Source organism: Alternaria novae-zelandiae (assembly GCF_023758075.1).
Source record: "Alternaria novae-zelandiae strain BMP 2774 chromosome Unknown scaffold_16, whole genome shotgun sequence".
NCBI classification, from domain to species: domain Eukaryota; kingdom Fungi; phylum Ascomycota; class Dothideomycetes; order Pleosporales; family Pleosporaceae; genus Alternaria; species Alternaria novae-zelandiae.
In genome coordinates this window covers 182146-195294 of record NW_026056976.1, presented here as the reverse complement: position 1 = coordinate 195294, position 13149 = coordinate 182146, and the positions used below count along the sequence as shown (strand labels likewise).

The 13149-nt window shown below is 54.6% G+C and overlaps 4 protein-coding genes across 4 annotated transcripts; 3 read left to right on the top strand and 1 right to left on the bottom strand.

Annotated features, from left to right (window-relative positions):
• Positions 1 to 1281: 1281 nt before the first annotated feature.
• Positions 1282 to 2507, bottom strand: HHP1 (casein kinase I; the record flags this gene model as incomplete). The annotated part of the gene is made up of 4 exons (XM_049401192.1): positions 1282 to 1769; positions 1816 to 2304; positions 2357 to 2429; positions 2505 to 2507. 4 exons carry the CDS (start codon positions 2505 to 2507, stop codon positions 1282 to 1284), a joined length of 1053 nt encoding a protein of 350 aa, XP_049252876.1.
• Positions 2508 to 5038: 2531 nt separating this feature from the next.
• On the top strand, positions 5039 to 5612 carry J4E88_007574 (uncharacterized protein; the record flags this gene model as incomplete). The annotated part of the gene is made up of 2 exons (XM_049401191.1): positions 5039 to 5164; positions 5217 to 5612. 2 exons carry the CDS (start codon positions 5039 to 5041, stop codon positions 5610 to 5612), a joined length of 522 nt encoding a protein of 173 aa, XP_049252875.1.
• A 484-nt stretch (positions 5613 to 6096) lies between these two features.
• On the top strand, positions 6097 to 6848 carry J4E88_007573 (uncharacterized protein; the record flags this gene model as incomplete). Its single annotated transcript, XM_049401190.1, has 5 exons — positions 6097 to 6228; positions 6317 to 6339; positions 6410 to 6629; positions 6679 to 6768; positions 6816 to 6848. The coding sequence occupies 5 exons, from the start codon at positions 6097 to 6099 to the stop codon at positions 6846 to 6848; spliced, it is 498 nt and encodes a 165-aa protein (XP_049252874.1).
• A 406-nt stretch (positions 6849 to 7254) lies between these two features.
• On the top strand, positions 7255 to 11427 carry J4E88_007572 (uncharacterized protein; the record flags this gene model as incomplete). The annotated part of the gene is made up of 3 exons (XM_049401189.1): positions 7255 to 8974; positions 9449 to 10827; positions 10849 to 11427. 3 exons carry the CDS (start codon positions 7255 to 7257, stop codon positions 11425 to 11427), a joined length of 3678 nt encoding a protein of 1225 aa, XP_049252873.1.
• Between the last annotated feature and the right edge of the window lie 1722 nt (positions 11428 to 13149).

Here is a 13149-nt window from a genome sequence, read left to right as displayed (position 1 = left end):
TATTCCAAAGCATGTAATTCGCAATCTTTGTTATAGCTTCAAATCCACCTATCCATGTTCCACCTGCAAAGTCCTAATGGCTGAGGGAGGCAGATATAGTGGCACTGGGAAGTCCGCAGCCCTCGAAAACTGAGGGTGTTGCTCTTCACTCTTCACTCTTCGTTATCACAGCACTAGCCGACTCGAATGAATATCTAAGAAGCAAGCTGCATCACGTCCTCGCTGGAGCTCGAAGTCTAGCTTGATTATCCACCCATAGTCCTTCATTGGCCTATCAAGTAAGTCATGTTGCAAGCAGTATACTAGTCACGGGCATCACTCAAAACATCCAACCAGCGGTGCGAGAAAAGCATGTAATTCCAAAGCAAACAAAACTAAAAGCACCATCACTCGCACCACATCCCCTTTCCCCATCTCCAAGCGCAATGGTCGTGGCGAGCTAGATTTCTCGTCCCTGGAAGCAGCCTCCTTGATGGAGATCCGTCAACCACGCGGACTACTAGCCTCCACCCCCATTGCAACCCTTCGAGTCTACCAGCCAAGCTTCAGTCACATACACTCTTCACCAGATACAATTTGAAATCGTCCCCTTGTTAAGCTTTACCTCCCCACAAGCTGGCAGACATATCCGAAGGGGGGAAACTCAAGGAAAGTACTAAGAACCACATGGAAGGACAAGGGGGCAGGGGATAATTAATGCGAGGTGAAAGCCGTAAAGTCAAACAAAGATCAGTCATCAGCTGGAGAGCTGGCCAGTAGCACTAGCTGTGCAAGACGACCAAGATAATCGGTTGGCTGTAATCCGGGAGGAGTTGAGATGTGTTTACAAGCCGAACTGTGATGCCAAATGGAGATACCGTGTGGGTCGAGCTTCCAGAGATGTGAGATAGTCGTCAGAGACGCATGGCCATGATAAACGCAAGACAGTGGAATGTCTTCCTAGGTCCGTACGAGGTGTCTGACGAATGGATCCCATGAACTGATCAAGGAGCGACGCCGTCCAAAATGTTGCCAGGACGGCAATGCCGCATTTCCCATTCGTTGTGTGTGCGGAGCCGCGTCAGAAGAAGCGGTCACGCAAGAGTTGAGATGACGAATCGAAAGCCGCATCAAATCAGTAACCAGATGCATACTGGTCCCCGCCACGCTTGTTGGCCGAACGAAGCTGCCTGAAAGAAGGAAGAAGGTTAGTAAAATCTGGATCTGGCGCCCCCCGCGCTAAGCGTTCTCAACACCAAACGCAAAGGAGAGGGTCCCTTACGAGGATCAGATATATCGAACTCACATTCCGGTGCCCTCCTGGCGCGCGTTGACCGGACCGCGCTTGGTGCCAGCTGCCGTGCCCGCGTTGGCAGCGGCGGTGGTGGTGACGTGGCGTCCGCGGCCCTTGTCGTCTTCCTCGCCCTGGCCCTGGTTGGCAGCCTGGGCGATGGCTTGGGCGTTCTTCTGGTACTTGTAGACGGTCCAGTCGAACACGTAGTCGTACTGGAAGCCTTCACGGACGAAGAGGTCGCGGAAAATCTTGCGGAGGTACGAGTAGTCGGGCTTGTCATCGAAGCGGAGGGAACGGGTGTAGTTGAGGTAGATGGCGAACTCGTTGGGGAAGCCACGGCAGAGGACCTCGGTGGGAGTCGTCATCTTCTTCTCCATGATGCGGTCGTATTTCTGCTTCTTGGTGGCCGCCTTAAGACCCTGCCAGGGAAGGGATCCACGGCAGAAGTAAAGCATGACATAGCCCAGAGACTCCATGTCGTCACGGCGAGATTGTTCTGTTGATGTTAGTTTAGCTAGCTGGATGGTGTGCGGGATACGTACCGACACCCAAGTGAGTGTTGATGGAGGCGTAGCGGGCGGTACCAGTCAAGTTCTTGTTCTCTCTGTACGGGATGTGGAAGTGCGTCTTGGGATCGCGGTACTTCTTGGCCAGACCAAAGTCGATGACATTGACCTGGTTGCCGCGCTTGCCAATGCCCATGAGGAAGTTGTCGGGCTTGATGTCGCGGTGGATGAAGGACTTTGCGTGGATGTACTCAATGCGGGAGATGAGCTGATCGGCGAGGAGCAGGACAGTCTTCAGGGAGAACTTGCGGTTGCAGAAGTTGAAGAGGTCCTCGAGGGAAGGACCAAGCAGGTCCAAGACCATGGCGTTGTAGTCGCACTCGGTTCCGAACCAGCGGACAAAGGGGATGCCGACACCGCCAGCGAGCGACTTGTAGACGCGGGCCTCATATTCGAGCTGGGGGTGCTTCGCCTTGACGCTCTCGAGCTTGATGGCGATCTCCTCACCAGAGATGATGTTGGTACCTGTAGACGTCAGCGGTGCTGGGGCGGTGGGTGACGGGCGGCGGCTACGTACCGAGGTAGATGTCACCGAAACTGCCGCTACCAATCTTGCGGCCGATTCTGTACTTGTTGCCGACGCGGAGGTCCTGCTACTGTCAGCCTGGGGTCCTGCGGAGCGGTGCTTGGCCGCCGTGGTGACGGCAAGCGGGGTCAGGGCGTACCATTGTCGTCATGCTTGCAGAGGTGCAACCTTGAGGAGGTTGGCCTGAGGTGGAGGGAGGTGTTGAGGGGGGTGGGTCGAGTGTTGTGACGATGGGGGCGCGGTGGTGTTTTGAGGATCAGCCTGCTGCGGTGGACCGGTCAGTATGAGGCTTTAGCCAACAAGGCGGTGAGTAAGCGGAGCGGGCAGCCGAGAAACGCTAGGGGAGGCAGTCGAGCGTGTTGACCGACAGGTAAAGGAAAGGCCTGCGGAGCAGGTGCGTCGTGGTGAGAGATAAATAGGGCACGGGGGGCAGAGGGCGGAGCCGACTGACGAGCTGGGCAGGACTTACTGTAGGGCGTGAATGAGCCCAACGATCAACGATGCCGGCGAGCGTAGGTGCGGGCTGGCGGGCGGGCGAGGTTTGCGACTCTAGCAAAAACGACACAGAGAGGCAGCTGCAGGGCACGAGACAGCACAATAGGCCGGTGGAACAAGCTCACTGTGATCGTGGTGCTGTATCAAAGGAACGCTGATGGCAGGTCCTGGATGCCACCTGCCTTGTATTCGGCCACTGTGCTTGGCGCGCTAGCGAGCTCTTTCACCGTGGACTGCTGCCCGCTGCCCGCCGCCGTGTATCAAGCCTGCGGACCGCAAATCACATCCCTGAGCCGCTCGGAGGCATCGCGACCCATCGCACCGCCGTTTGCGTTGTGCGTGTCCGCAAATGTCCAGGGTATCACTGTCGAGATGCCACTGCTCGTTTCAAATGCCGTCGCCTGACTGCCGCATCATGCGACTGAGCCACAGATCTGCCCCTTTATGCATCTCGCGCAGTTCGCGAACCGATTGCGCTATATTTGACTTTGACCAAGAACGTCCTGCAGACGCCGTCCCGCTGCTAGAATGAAATTTCGTCGTAGCCGATGTTCTGGAAAGACTGCGGCCCGAAACTGTCTCGTGACGAAGGTCGGGTACGGCAAACACATCATAATTCAGACTAGGCAAACACCACTCGCGTATACCAGTTTCATCGTCAAAGCCAGAAACTACCCCATGAAGAGTGTCCCGCATATCCGTACAAGCCCTTTCAACAACACAATAGCGCTCGGCGAGATGCTTTTTCATTCGGAACAAAGGAAAGCATCAGTCCCAACACCATCGGGACTACATCTATACCTCACCTCATACAAGGGAAAAACTAAACAGGCCTAGAGCCTACATTAACATTAGGTCACCTGCTTTGCGTGTTTATATATTAATGTAGGCTGTAATAACAAATGTGTAGGGTGTAGACCTGTTCAGTTTTTCCCTAGTTAACGTGACCTGCTAATCGAACGTGCTATCCTGTATGAAGCACCGCGTAGCGTGCGCCCATGGTCTGATATTTAGCATGACATCCCGCCTCGCGTACCGAGGACGTATATCAGTCTATTCTGTAGAGCTGCTCAGCTGTGTCAGAGACATACGATACCGGAAACATCCGAACATCATCTTGACAGCGTACAGTATCAAGGTGTAGTCCCAACCAGCGTCGCAGGGGAATTGGGATAGCCGTTAGATCAAACGTAGTCTAGCAGCGGTCGATTTGCATGGGGAAACTGCCTGGTAGATGAGATTAAACCCCACCACCTCTCTGATCGTCTTGGGTTATGCCGAAGGACGCTCCCTAGCAACGTGGTAGCGATCTCTGCGTGGATGATTGCCTGCAATTCAGTTGACACACACTCGCACAACCAGAGCCATAGAACAAGAGAGATGATATGTTCGTGATGGGTTGATTTTGCCAAGTCTATACAGCCATCTCAGTCGGAGACCTTGAATGATCCTCCTCCTCCGCGGCTATTATACACTGCCTCTGATTGCACTCGTATGCTCAAAGACCGCTCCCCGTATCGCGAAGTATCTGGCTTAGTGGTTCGGCGCCTGGTTCTTGAGGGCTGGGTTGCGCGGGTCGTTCTTGTACTCGTCGGCTGTGCTGGTCAGCCTGCGAACATGGATCGAGCTGGATGGCTTGGTCTCTGGGATGGGAGTTACGTACACTGGGCCATGGCGTTGGCGGCAGAGTTGACACCGTAGAGGATGACGAGGCCTGTTGACTCTTGTTAATCCTGTCTCACACAGCGAACCCTCGGCTGCCGAGCAATTCCATCTCCTCCCGATCCATCAATTGGGCCTCTCAGAGTATTCCTGCCTTAATCAAAGTCGCGCGACGTACCGGAGACGTAGAAGGGCCACATGGGCTTGGCTATGGTACCTCGTTAGCAATCTTTTCAAGCTCGACTTTCCACTATCGTCGTGTGCAGGGTGCCATACCGATTTGCGCCGGGAACTTCCTTCCGAGAAGAGGCATTGTGACGTGTGTTGGAGGGGCAATGGACTGATTTGACGGTTGCGGCGAGGGATGCGGTGATGGGTTGAGCTCCGCTCGAAGAACAGCCCTGGAGATGCTTGGCGTCTGCGCACGGATCCCTCATGCCGTTGTACTAAGAGGAAGCAACATTCCACTTCGCTCGCGTCCTGACCACACTTGCGATTGCCGAACCGTTCACAATCATGGCGCTGGAAGGATGCGTAGGCTCGCTGCGCAGTAGTATGCAATTACTCGATTCATCTATCAACATACTGGACCAAGGCGTGAGCGACTTCCCCCGACTGGCCAAAGTACTGCAGACGACACGGGTGTGTACACGTTGAGAACATGATTACCTTCATCGTGTTGACCCTGGAACAGCACTTCGAGCTCATCTCCGAATCTGACCTCCAAACCGCGCAATCAGCACTCCTCTCAGAAATCCGCCCCGAGGTCGACAACCTTCTTAAGCGCGTAGAAAACTACCTCGACAAGCTGGAGCGTCGCGAGCAATCCTTGATAGCGAAATGCGATCTGAACGACGGCAGACTCGGACGCGACAATAACGGCAGCTCAGGCCCCAGACCGGCAAGCAGGACCGCCCAGCGAAGCGGAGGCAAGACCATCAGCGCGCAACAAGAAATGAGGATGAAGACCTTGAAGGCGAAGAAGGATAGGCTAAGCTATGCCGTAGAGACGCTAGAGTTGCAGGCGAAGCAGAGGGAGCGGCAGTTGCGGATGAGCATGGCCGCACCGCAGCAGTTATACGATGATTGACGTTTTGCTACATTTGGGCAGAGAAAGCATAAGTTGGCCTGTCAGCAATGATATGGGCCGCATGAGTTCACAATCTTGGAACAGGCGTTTTGGCATAAGATACCCCGGAGTAGTTCAATACAGACACCATATTATCCCCACGTAATTTTGAGGAATGCAACAAAATGTGAATCTTCAGTCAGCCTTTGACGCTTGGTGCATGAAGGTTCCCAGCAGCAGTTAGGATCAGAACTTGAGGTTGACGCTAATGAAATGCAGCTTGTTTCCAGATAGTTTGTAGAAGACAGCTCATTGAATGCCTTGAACGCGTAGTGAAGCGAGGAAAGTAAGCGTTTTTGGGTAGTGTTGTGATACCCAGTTCAGATGGTCAAGATGTGGTGATGCGCTAGCGTCGGCTAACCCCGTGACCTGAGGGAGCGCAGAACTCGCAGAACACCGACATTGAACATTCTCCGACCACATCTTCCCCACCACCCCGTCCATCATGAGCTCTCTCCGCATCGCCCGAGCTGCCCTCCGCGCGAGGCCCGCTGCCATTGCCCGCCCCATCCAGCGCAGAGGGTACGCCGAAGTCGCCAATGACAAGATCAAGCTCTCCCTAGCTCTCCCGCATCAGGTACGCCATACCAGCTGTCGCAACATGCGGGGGCATACCCCAGGTTGCAATTGGCATCTGAATTGAGAGGCTAACTGGTGGTCAACAGTCTATCTACAAGTCCCAGGATGTGTACGTCGTTCGAAACCCCGGCCGATCCCGCAAAGCGAAATCGCGAATACTGACATGAGATGTTTTACAGCGTCCAGGTCAACCTCCCCGCGGAGACCGGTGACATGGGTGTTCTGGCCAACCACGTTGCCTCCATCGAGCAGCTGAAGCCCGGCCTAGTCGAGATCATCGAGGAGCAGGGTGGCAGCAAGCAATTCTTCCTGTCTGGTGGATTTGCTGTTGTGCAGCCCAACTCCGTCCTCAGCATCAACGCCGTCGAGGGCTACCCATTGGAGGACTTCAGCGCCGAGGTACGAGCGGATGCACGGAGATGGGGAATAAAGACTGACAAGGAGATAGGCTGTCAGGAACCAGATCGGCGAGGCACAGAAGATTGCCAGCGGAAACGGCAGTGAGGCTGACATTGCTGAGGCCAAGATCGAGCTCGAGGTACGCACCGCAGACACATCTTAGCAAGAAGCGCTGACAAGACCCAGGTCCTCGAGAGCCTGCAGGCTGCATTGAAGTAAATGTGTAAATAGCGTTCCTTGAGTACGGCATGCGCGGTATGTATAGTAGCAAGCACACAGCATGCGTGCTTTCCGTGGTCAAAGAATAGAAGGAGCTCCCTGAGGTGACCAAAACATTCCAAACATCTTGCAGTTTCGCTCCTCTTGACCACATTCCTCTGCAATCCGGACCGACCGTACCTTAGCCCACCAGCAACCCTACGAGCTACACTACTCTTATTGTTACCCTTCTATCAGTTTGTCTTACTTCTTTAGCACCCAGTCTTACTCTGTCTTACTTCGTTACAGCTTGTCTTACTTCACCACAGCGATCGCAGTTTTCCTTACACACAATCAACAGTTACCACGCGTCTACAACATCACCCTTCTCACGTCTGCAACGCATTATCCAAAAGTTTAGCGTCTCATGCCCCGAGGCTTCGACCAACCCACGTCAAGTTCTGCGTCCCGAGCTACCAATGCGGGACTACGCGAGCAGAGCAATCAACCATCAAACATAAGAACTAGACAGGGTCGGTTCGAAGCTCCTGCTACGATACCGGGAGCCGGAGAGGCGAAGCAACCATACCCGACCACATCCAGACGCAAGTCTAGTAGTCCCTCAGCTTTGCCCCTCCCACAAGTATCGAGCGAACCTCAACCGCCTCCTTCCGGACGCAAATCGCCTGCCTATTTGCAAGGCAGGAACCCATATGGCCGAGTCTTGGACAAGGTTCAGCATCCGTACCGGGAGCCCGAGGCAGTGACAACAGCACCTGTACCGCCTTCCCAAACTGGCTCCAATATCGGTTCACGGCCACCTGCGGTGGGCGTCACAGACTCCAAACAACAATCTCTGGCCCAAGAGCCGGGTCGACGCGGCACCCAGACAACATACCCGCCATCAAGACAGCCACAGGTCCCCAAGTCAGTTCGCTCTGCCAAAGACTTCTTCGAGACGGAAGCCTTTCAACGTCCGTCAGCGTCCCGTCCCCCACCTTCAGTTCCTGGTACCAGTGCCGCGAAGGCGCTCGCACCGCAGACCTACCCCTCTAGTTCCTCTCTCGAATCTCCTGCCCATGCTCCCAACCCGAAGTTGTCTTCTACTGCTGACGAGCAAGCCCTCGATACTGGGCTGCTGTTGTCTTCCCTCACGGAATTTTACGATACTCGCGAATCTGTGCAGTCTGTGATCTCCTACAAACAAGGCGAAGCCGACGAGTGTGCTCCCATCATCACGACACAGAAAGCAACGCCCCCGGCTGTACCATCTGATCAGGGAGAGGAGCAGTACTTTTCCGACATAGAGCGAGAATCCATTGGTCGGCGAAAGTCTACCAACATCTTTGCAGGTAAATCCGACGGTGCAAGGCTTCCAAGTCTCGGTCAACAGGCTGGACAGGACAGCTTTGCGAGCGATGACATCTCCAAGGCGCCGCTTCCTGACACTGGCGGGGCCAACCCAATCGATCACAAAGATCCTTCTGACGAGATTGTGAGGCGTCTCGCTACCCGCAGTTCAATACCAGCTGCTGAGACCAGGCAAGCCAGCAATCCGAACCCTCCGTCGCAACAGGAAGGTAGACGTGCGAAGTCTGGTCGCGATCTTCGAAGGACTTTCGAGGAAGACAACGGGATTTCTCCCAAACGGCTCAGGCGCAGTGGATCACACACTGCTTCTTTGACAGAGAGTGGTACTTCAGCAAAGGAACCCGTCGATCGTGTCGCGGAGTGGACCCAGAGTACGGATGTTGGAAATCCTCGCAACCAGTCTGGGAAGTCCATTGGTGTGCGTAGACGAGCTGAGGAGATCGTGGCAAGGAATCTCGGCCACGACGGTGCAAGCGACATGAGTGTCTCCCGACAAAGCTGTATCTCAGGCTCGATACCAACTGCCAACATCGGTGTCGAGGAGCAGTATGGCGAGACCAAAGTGCCGGACGATGTCGACAACCGCCAAGGGTACGGACGTCGCGTCACACAAGATTTTGGCTTCCCAGGCGCACGGATCAAGTCGTATGGCATCAACAAGACAAGTCGACCGTTACGAGACCCTGGCAACTGGACTAAGCGAGCGTGCGGACACTTCTCATACATGGGCAAAACCGAGCACCGCGAGCATGCACAAGAGAAAATATGTCGGCAATGTTCGACCCGAGTACCAGTGCTTGAAGAGCTACTGTCTACGAAGCGGCGGACACGCAGACGAGCTTCATCAGAATCATTGACCTCTACAACCCCTTCATCGAAAATTTCCACAGATGACTGTTGCCGCCGGCAGAGGCGTCGTCGGTGTCACTCTGAAAGCATGTCGCTTGACAGATGCGGAGATAGATTTGCTGATGAGTTGGGTCACATCATCGACAATATTCTAGAAGAGCATGCAAACACACTCCAGAATGTCATCAGCAACATCAAGAACACTCAACCCAGTCTCGACCAGCTTCGAAGGGTGTCTGGAGACCTTGTTCAGCGATGCAACACCAACGCATGTGATTGGAATCGTTGCCAGACATCCTGTCATCCAGCACGAGCATCCTGTCGACGGGACGATGATTGGCATCCACCTTGCCCATATCTCCCACCCAAAGCGGCAGAGAAACTCAATGTTGGGGCTACAGGCCAAGTCAAGCCGAACCTTAACGATCCTGAATCGAGCCTGCGTGAAGAGGTGCAGTCAATACCCGACCTGGTCGATCTTGTCAAATCTGCAGCCGACGATCTCGGCTTCGATCTTGACCGAAGGCCCACCGCGACCGACGATGACGAGTTCCACAACGCCCCTTACGAGGCCACACCCATGGATTCTGTCTCACGTCACACAGATGTCTCCTTCGGGACGATAGAAAACAGGGCGACGGAGGACGAGCCGCTTACTGAGGACAGCTGGCTACAGCAAACACGTAGACACTTGACCGAACTCTCAGAGGCCCGAGAGCAGCTTATGGACGAATTGGATTCCATCGCTGGAGATCTCGACGTGAAATTTCGAGACCAACCCGAGGTTGAGTCGGTGACTGATTCGGATGCACCACATGCACACCGTGTACTCAGCAAAGCTCCCACGGGTCTCTCGCGTACATCCACATTACAGAGAGACGCTCTTATCGACTCAGTACAGCGTATGCTCAGCAAAGCGCCTACTGGCATCTCGCGCAGCTCTACATGGCATGAGCAGACTCAGGGAGAAGAGGCTGCGGACGACCTCGATTTCAGTAAAGCGCCTACTGGCATCTCACGCAGCTCTACGTGGCATGAGCAGAGCCAGGGAGAGGTTGCTGACGACCTCGATTTCAACCCGGCACAGCGCAGATCAAGCAAAAATCCTACCGGTCTCTCACGCACGTCTACTTCGCAGAAAGATGCTATGATTGACTCGGTACAACGTGTGCAACGTGTGCTCAGTAAGATCCCCACCGGTCTCTCACGCAGCGCTACACGGCATGGAGAAGATGACGGAAACGAGGAAGAGAAAGAAGCAGTCGATAATCGCAGTCTCGGACTTGTGCAGCGTGTACTGAGCCCAACCCCTGCAGACTTCTCGCGCACGTCTACTTCGCAAGCAGATGCCATTGTTGACTCGGTGCAGCGCGTGCAACGCGTGCTCAGCAAGATTCCTACCGGCCTCTCACGCAGCTCTACATGGCATGCAGAAAACGAGGAGGCCGTCGAAGACCCCGACATCGAGCCAGTGCAGCGTGTATTGAGCATATCTCCTCCCGGTATCTTGCAGGCCTCTACGTGGATCAGGGACGCTTCTGTCGACGCAACGCGACGTGTACTCAGCAAGCCTCTTACTGGTCTCCTGCGCAATACTACTTGGCATGGTATAGGGGACGATCCAGCAGACAGTTCCTTCGTCGAGCCCGTACAACGTGTACTCAGCAAGGCTCTTACTGGTCTCTCGCGCAACTCTACATGGCAAAAGGATGATGATGCACCGGTAGACGAAGCCGTTGTTGAAAGTGTAGAGCGTGGACTCAGCAAGGCTCCTACCAGCGTCTCGCGCGAATCCGAATAGCAGGAGGATACGTCTACTGACATCGATACTACTCAGACTGGTCAGCACGACGACGAAGACGAGCCGTTCGGCGAGCTTACGCAGCCTGCGCTCGAAAAGACCAACAGTGGCCTCTCGCGAGCATCTACGTGGCACGGTAGCAGACCTGTCGACTATGAAGAGCCCGGAGCTGACGTTACGGGTCTGCATGATGATGATCTGGTGGCCAAGATAGTGCAAAGTGTTCTCAGCAAGGTGCCCTCTGGCTTCTCACGCGCATCCACATGGCAGAGCAACAAGACTGTCGACATCGAAGACCTCGGGGCTGACGTTTCGGATCACCAGGAGGACGATCTGGTCACCGCAATGGTGCAGCGTGTTCTCAGTAAAGCGTCCACTGGCATCTCGAGCAGGCCAACCTGGCCCAGTTCCAACGCCGCCAACACCGTCGAAGACGAAGTTCAAAGCGTTGTCGATAAGAGTGTCGACGAGCTTCGGCTCAGTCGCGCACTCACTCGGATCCTCAGTCAACCGAAAGAGCCTCCATCTGCTGGTCAAGAGCCATACAAGGCTGAAGACGTTTCGCCTGAAGAGATCTAGGAGGTGCTTCGAGTGGCGAGAGACGAGCTTCCGGCTGCTGTTGCTTCGATCACCGCCGTCTTGCAGACATTGCCAGCTGCTGAACATGCGCCCACTGATGAGAGCAGTGACGTTATGGAGCCTGATCAACATGTTGAGCTGTCGTATGAAGCGCTAGATAACCCGCAGTATGATACAATGGACGATCCTCAAATTGAGGCGCAACTTCGGGGACAAGTGGGCCAAGGGTACGGTGAAGCCACGTCTGATACTTACAGCGACCACTACACTGCATCACCGGTCATTGAAGAAGAACCTGAGTTCCAGCCTCCTGTGCAGCGAATTCGCCGAACAAGTACAGCGCCACCTCTTGCGCAACGACAAGAATCGTTCATACCTGGCTCAATAGCTGTCTCGATACCTTCCAGTTATTCTTCCGTAGTGGAAGATTTACCGGAATCGCCCGTTTTATCACGCACAGCTTCGTTCTCCCCTACGCTTGGTACTCGCCGGACAGCTACCATGTCACCATCTCAGTTACGACAAGGTCCTTCAAGCCCACTATCTGTCGCTGATAACGCATCTGAACAACCCATTCTCTTGAGTCTAGCTTCACGCCAGCCAACGCTTGCAAGTCGCCGTACCAGTACAGCAACAGCCAAGAACCAGCGACAAGACTCTGTTAGGCCTACTTCGCCACCTAGTGCGGATGATCTAGAAGCACAACCTGTGATTTCGCGTGCGACTTTCCGCCAGCCTGCACTGGAGACCCGCCGCATAAGCAGTGCAAAAGCCAACAACAAGCGACAAGACTCTATCAGACCCGCTTCTCTATCTTCTCCGTATGACTTGGAAGCACAGCCAATCATCTCACGTGCGCCTACACAACAGGACGCGTTAGGGATGCGTCGAACAAGTACCGCAACAGGTAGCGTCCAGCGCAAGGACTCTATCAGACCCACTTCTCCATCTGTTTCGTATGACTTGGAAGCACAACCTCTCATCTCGCGAGCGTCCACGCAACAGGGCACGCCAGGGATTCGTCGAACAAGTACTGCAACAGGTAGCGTCCAGCGGCAAAACTCAGCCAGGCCCACATCACCACCTGCTATGAATGATTTGGAAGAAGAGCCCGTCTTCTCGCGTGCAGCTTCTCGGCAGGATACGCTAATGGTTCGTCGAACAAGTACGATGTCGCCGAATATTGGACGGCAAGAATCGATGTTAACCACCTCGTTGCCTGTGGCAGAGACCTCGCTTGAGCAGCCGGCCCTCTCGCGTGTGGCCTCTCGGCAGGGTACGCTAATGGCTCGTCGAACAAGTACGATGTCACCGACTGTTCAACGGCAAGAGTCGATTTCAGCGACCACGTTGCCTGTGGCAGAGCCCTCGCTTGAGCAACCGGCTCTCTTGCGTGTGACTTCTCGTCAGCCTACGCTACCCGTCCATAGAAGAGATACGACATCACCGACTATTCAGCGGCAAGAGTCGATGTTAGCCACCACGTTGCCTGTGGCAGAGCCCTCGCTTGAGCAACCGGCTCTCTTGCATATGGCTTCTCGTCAACCCACGCTACCCGTCCATAGAACAAATACGACATCACCGACTGCCCGGCGACTGGACTCCATTGTACCAACGTCATCACCTGTTGCAGACGAATCGATTAGGCAGCCAGTTCTTCTACGTGCAACATCACGTCAGCCTACGCAAAGAGTTGAACGTACAAGCACAGTGACACCGGCT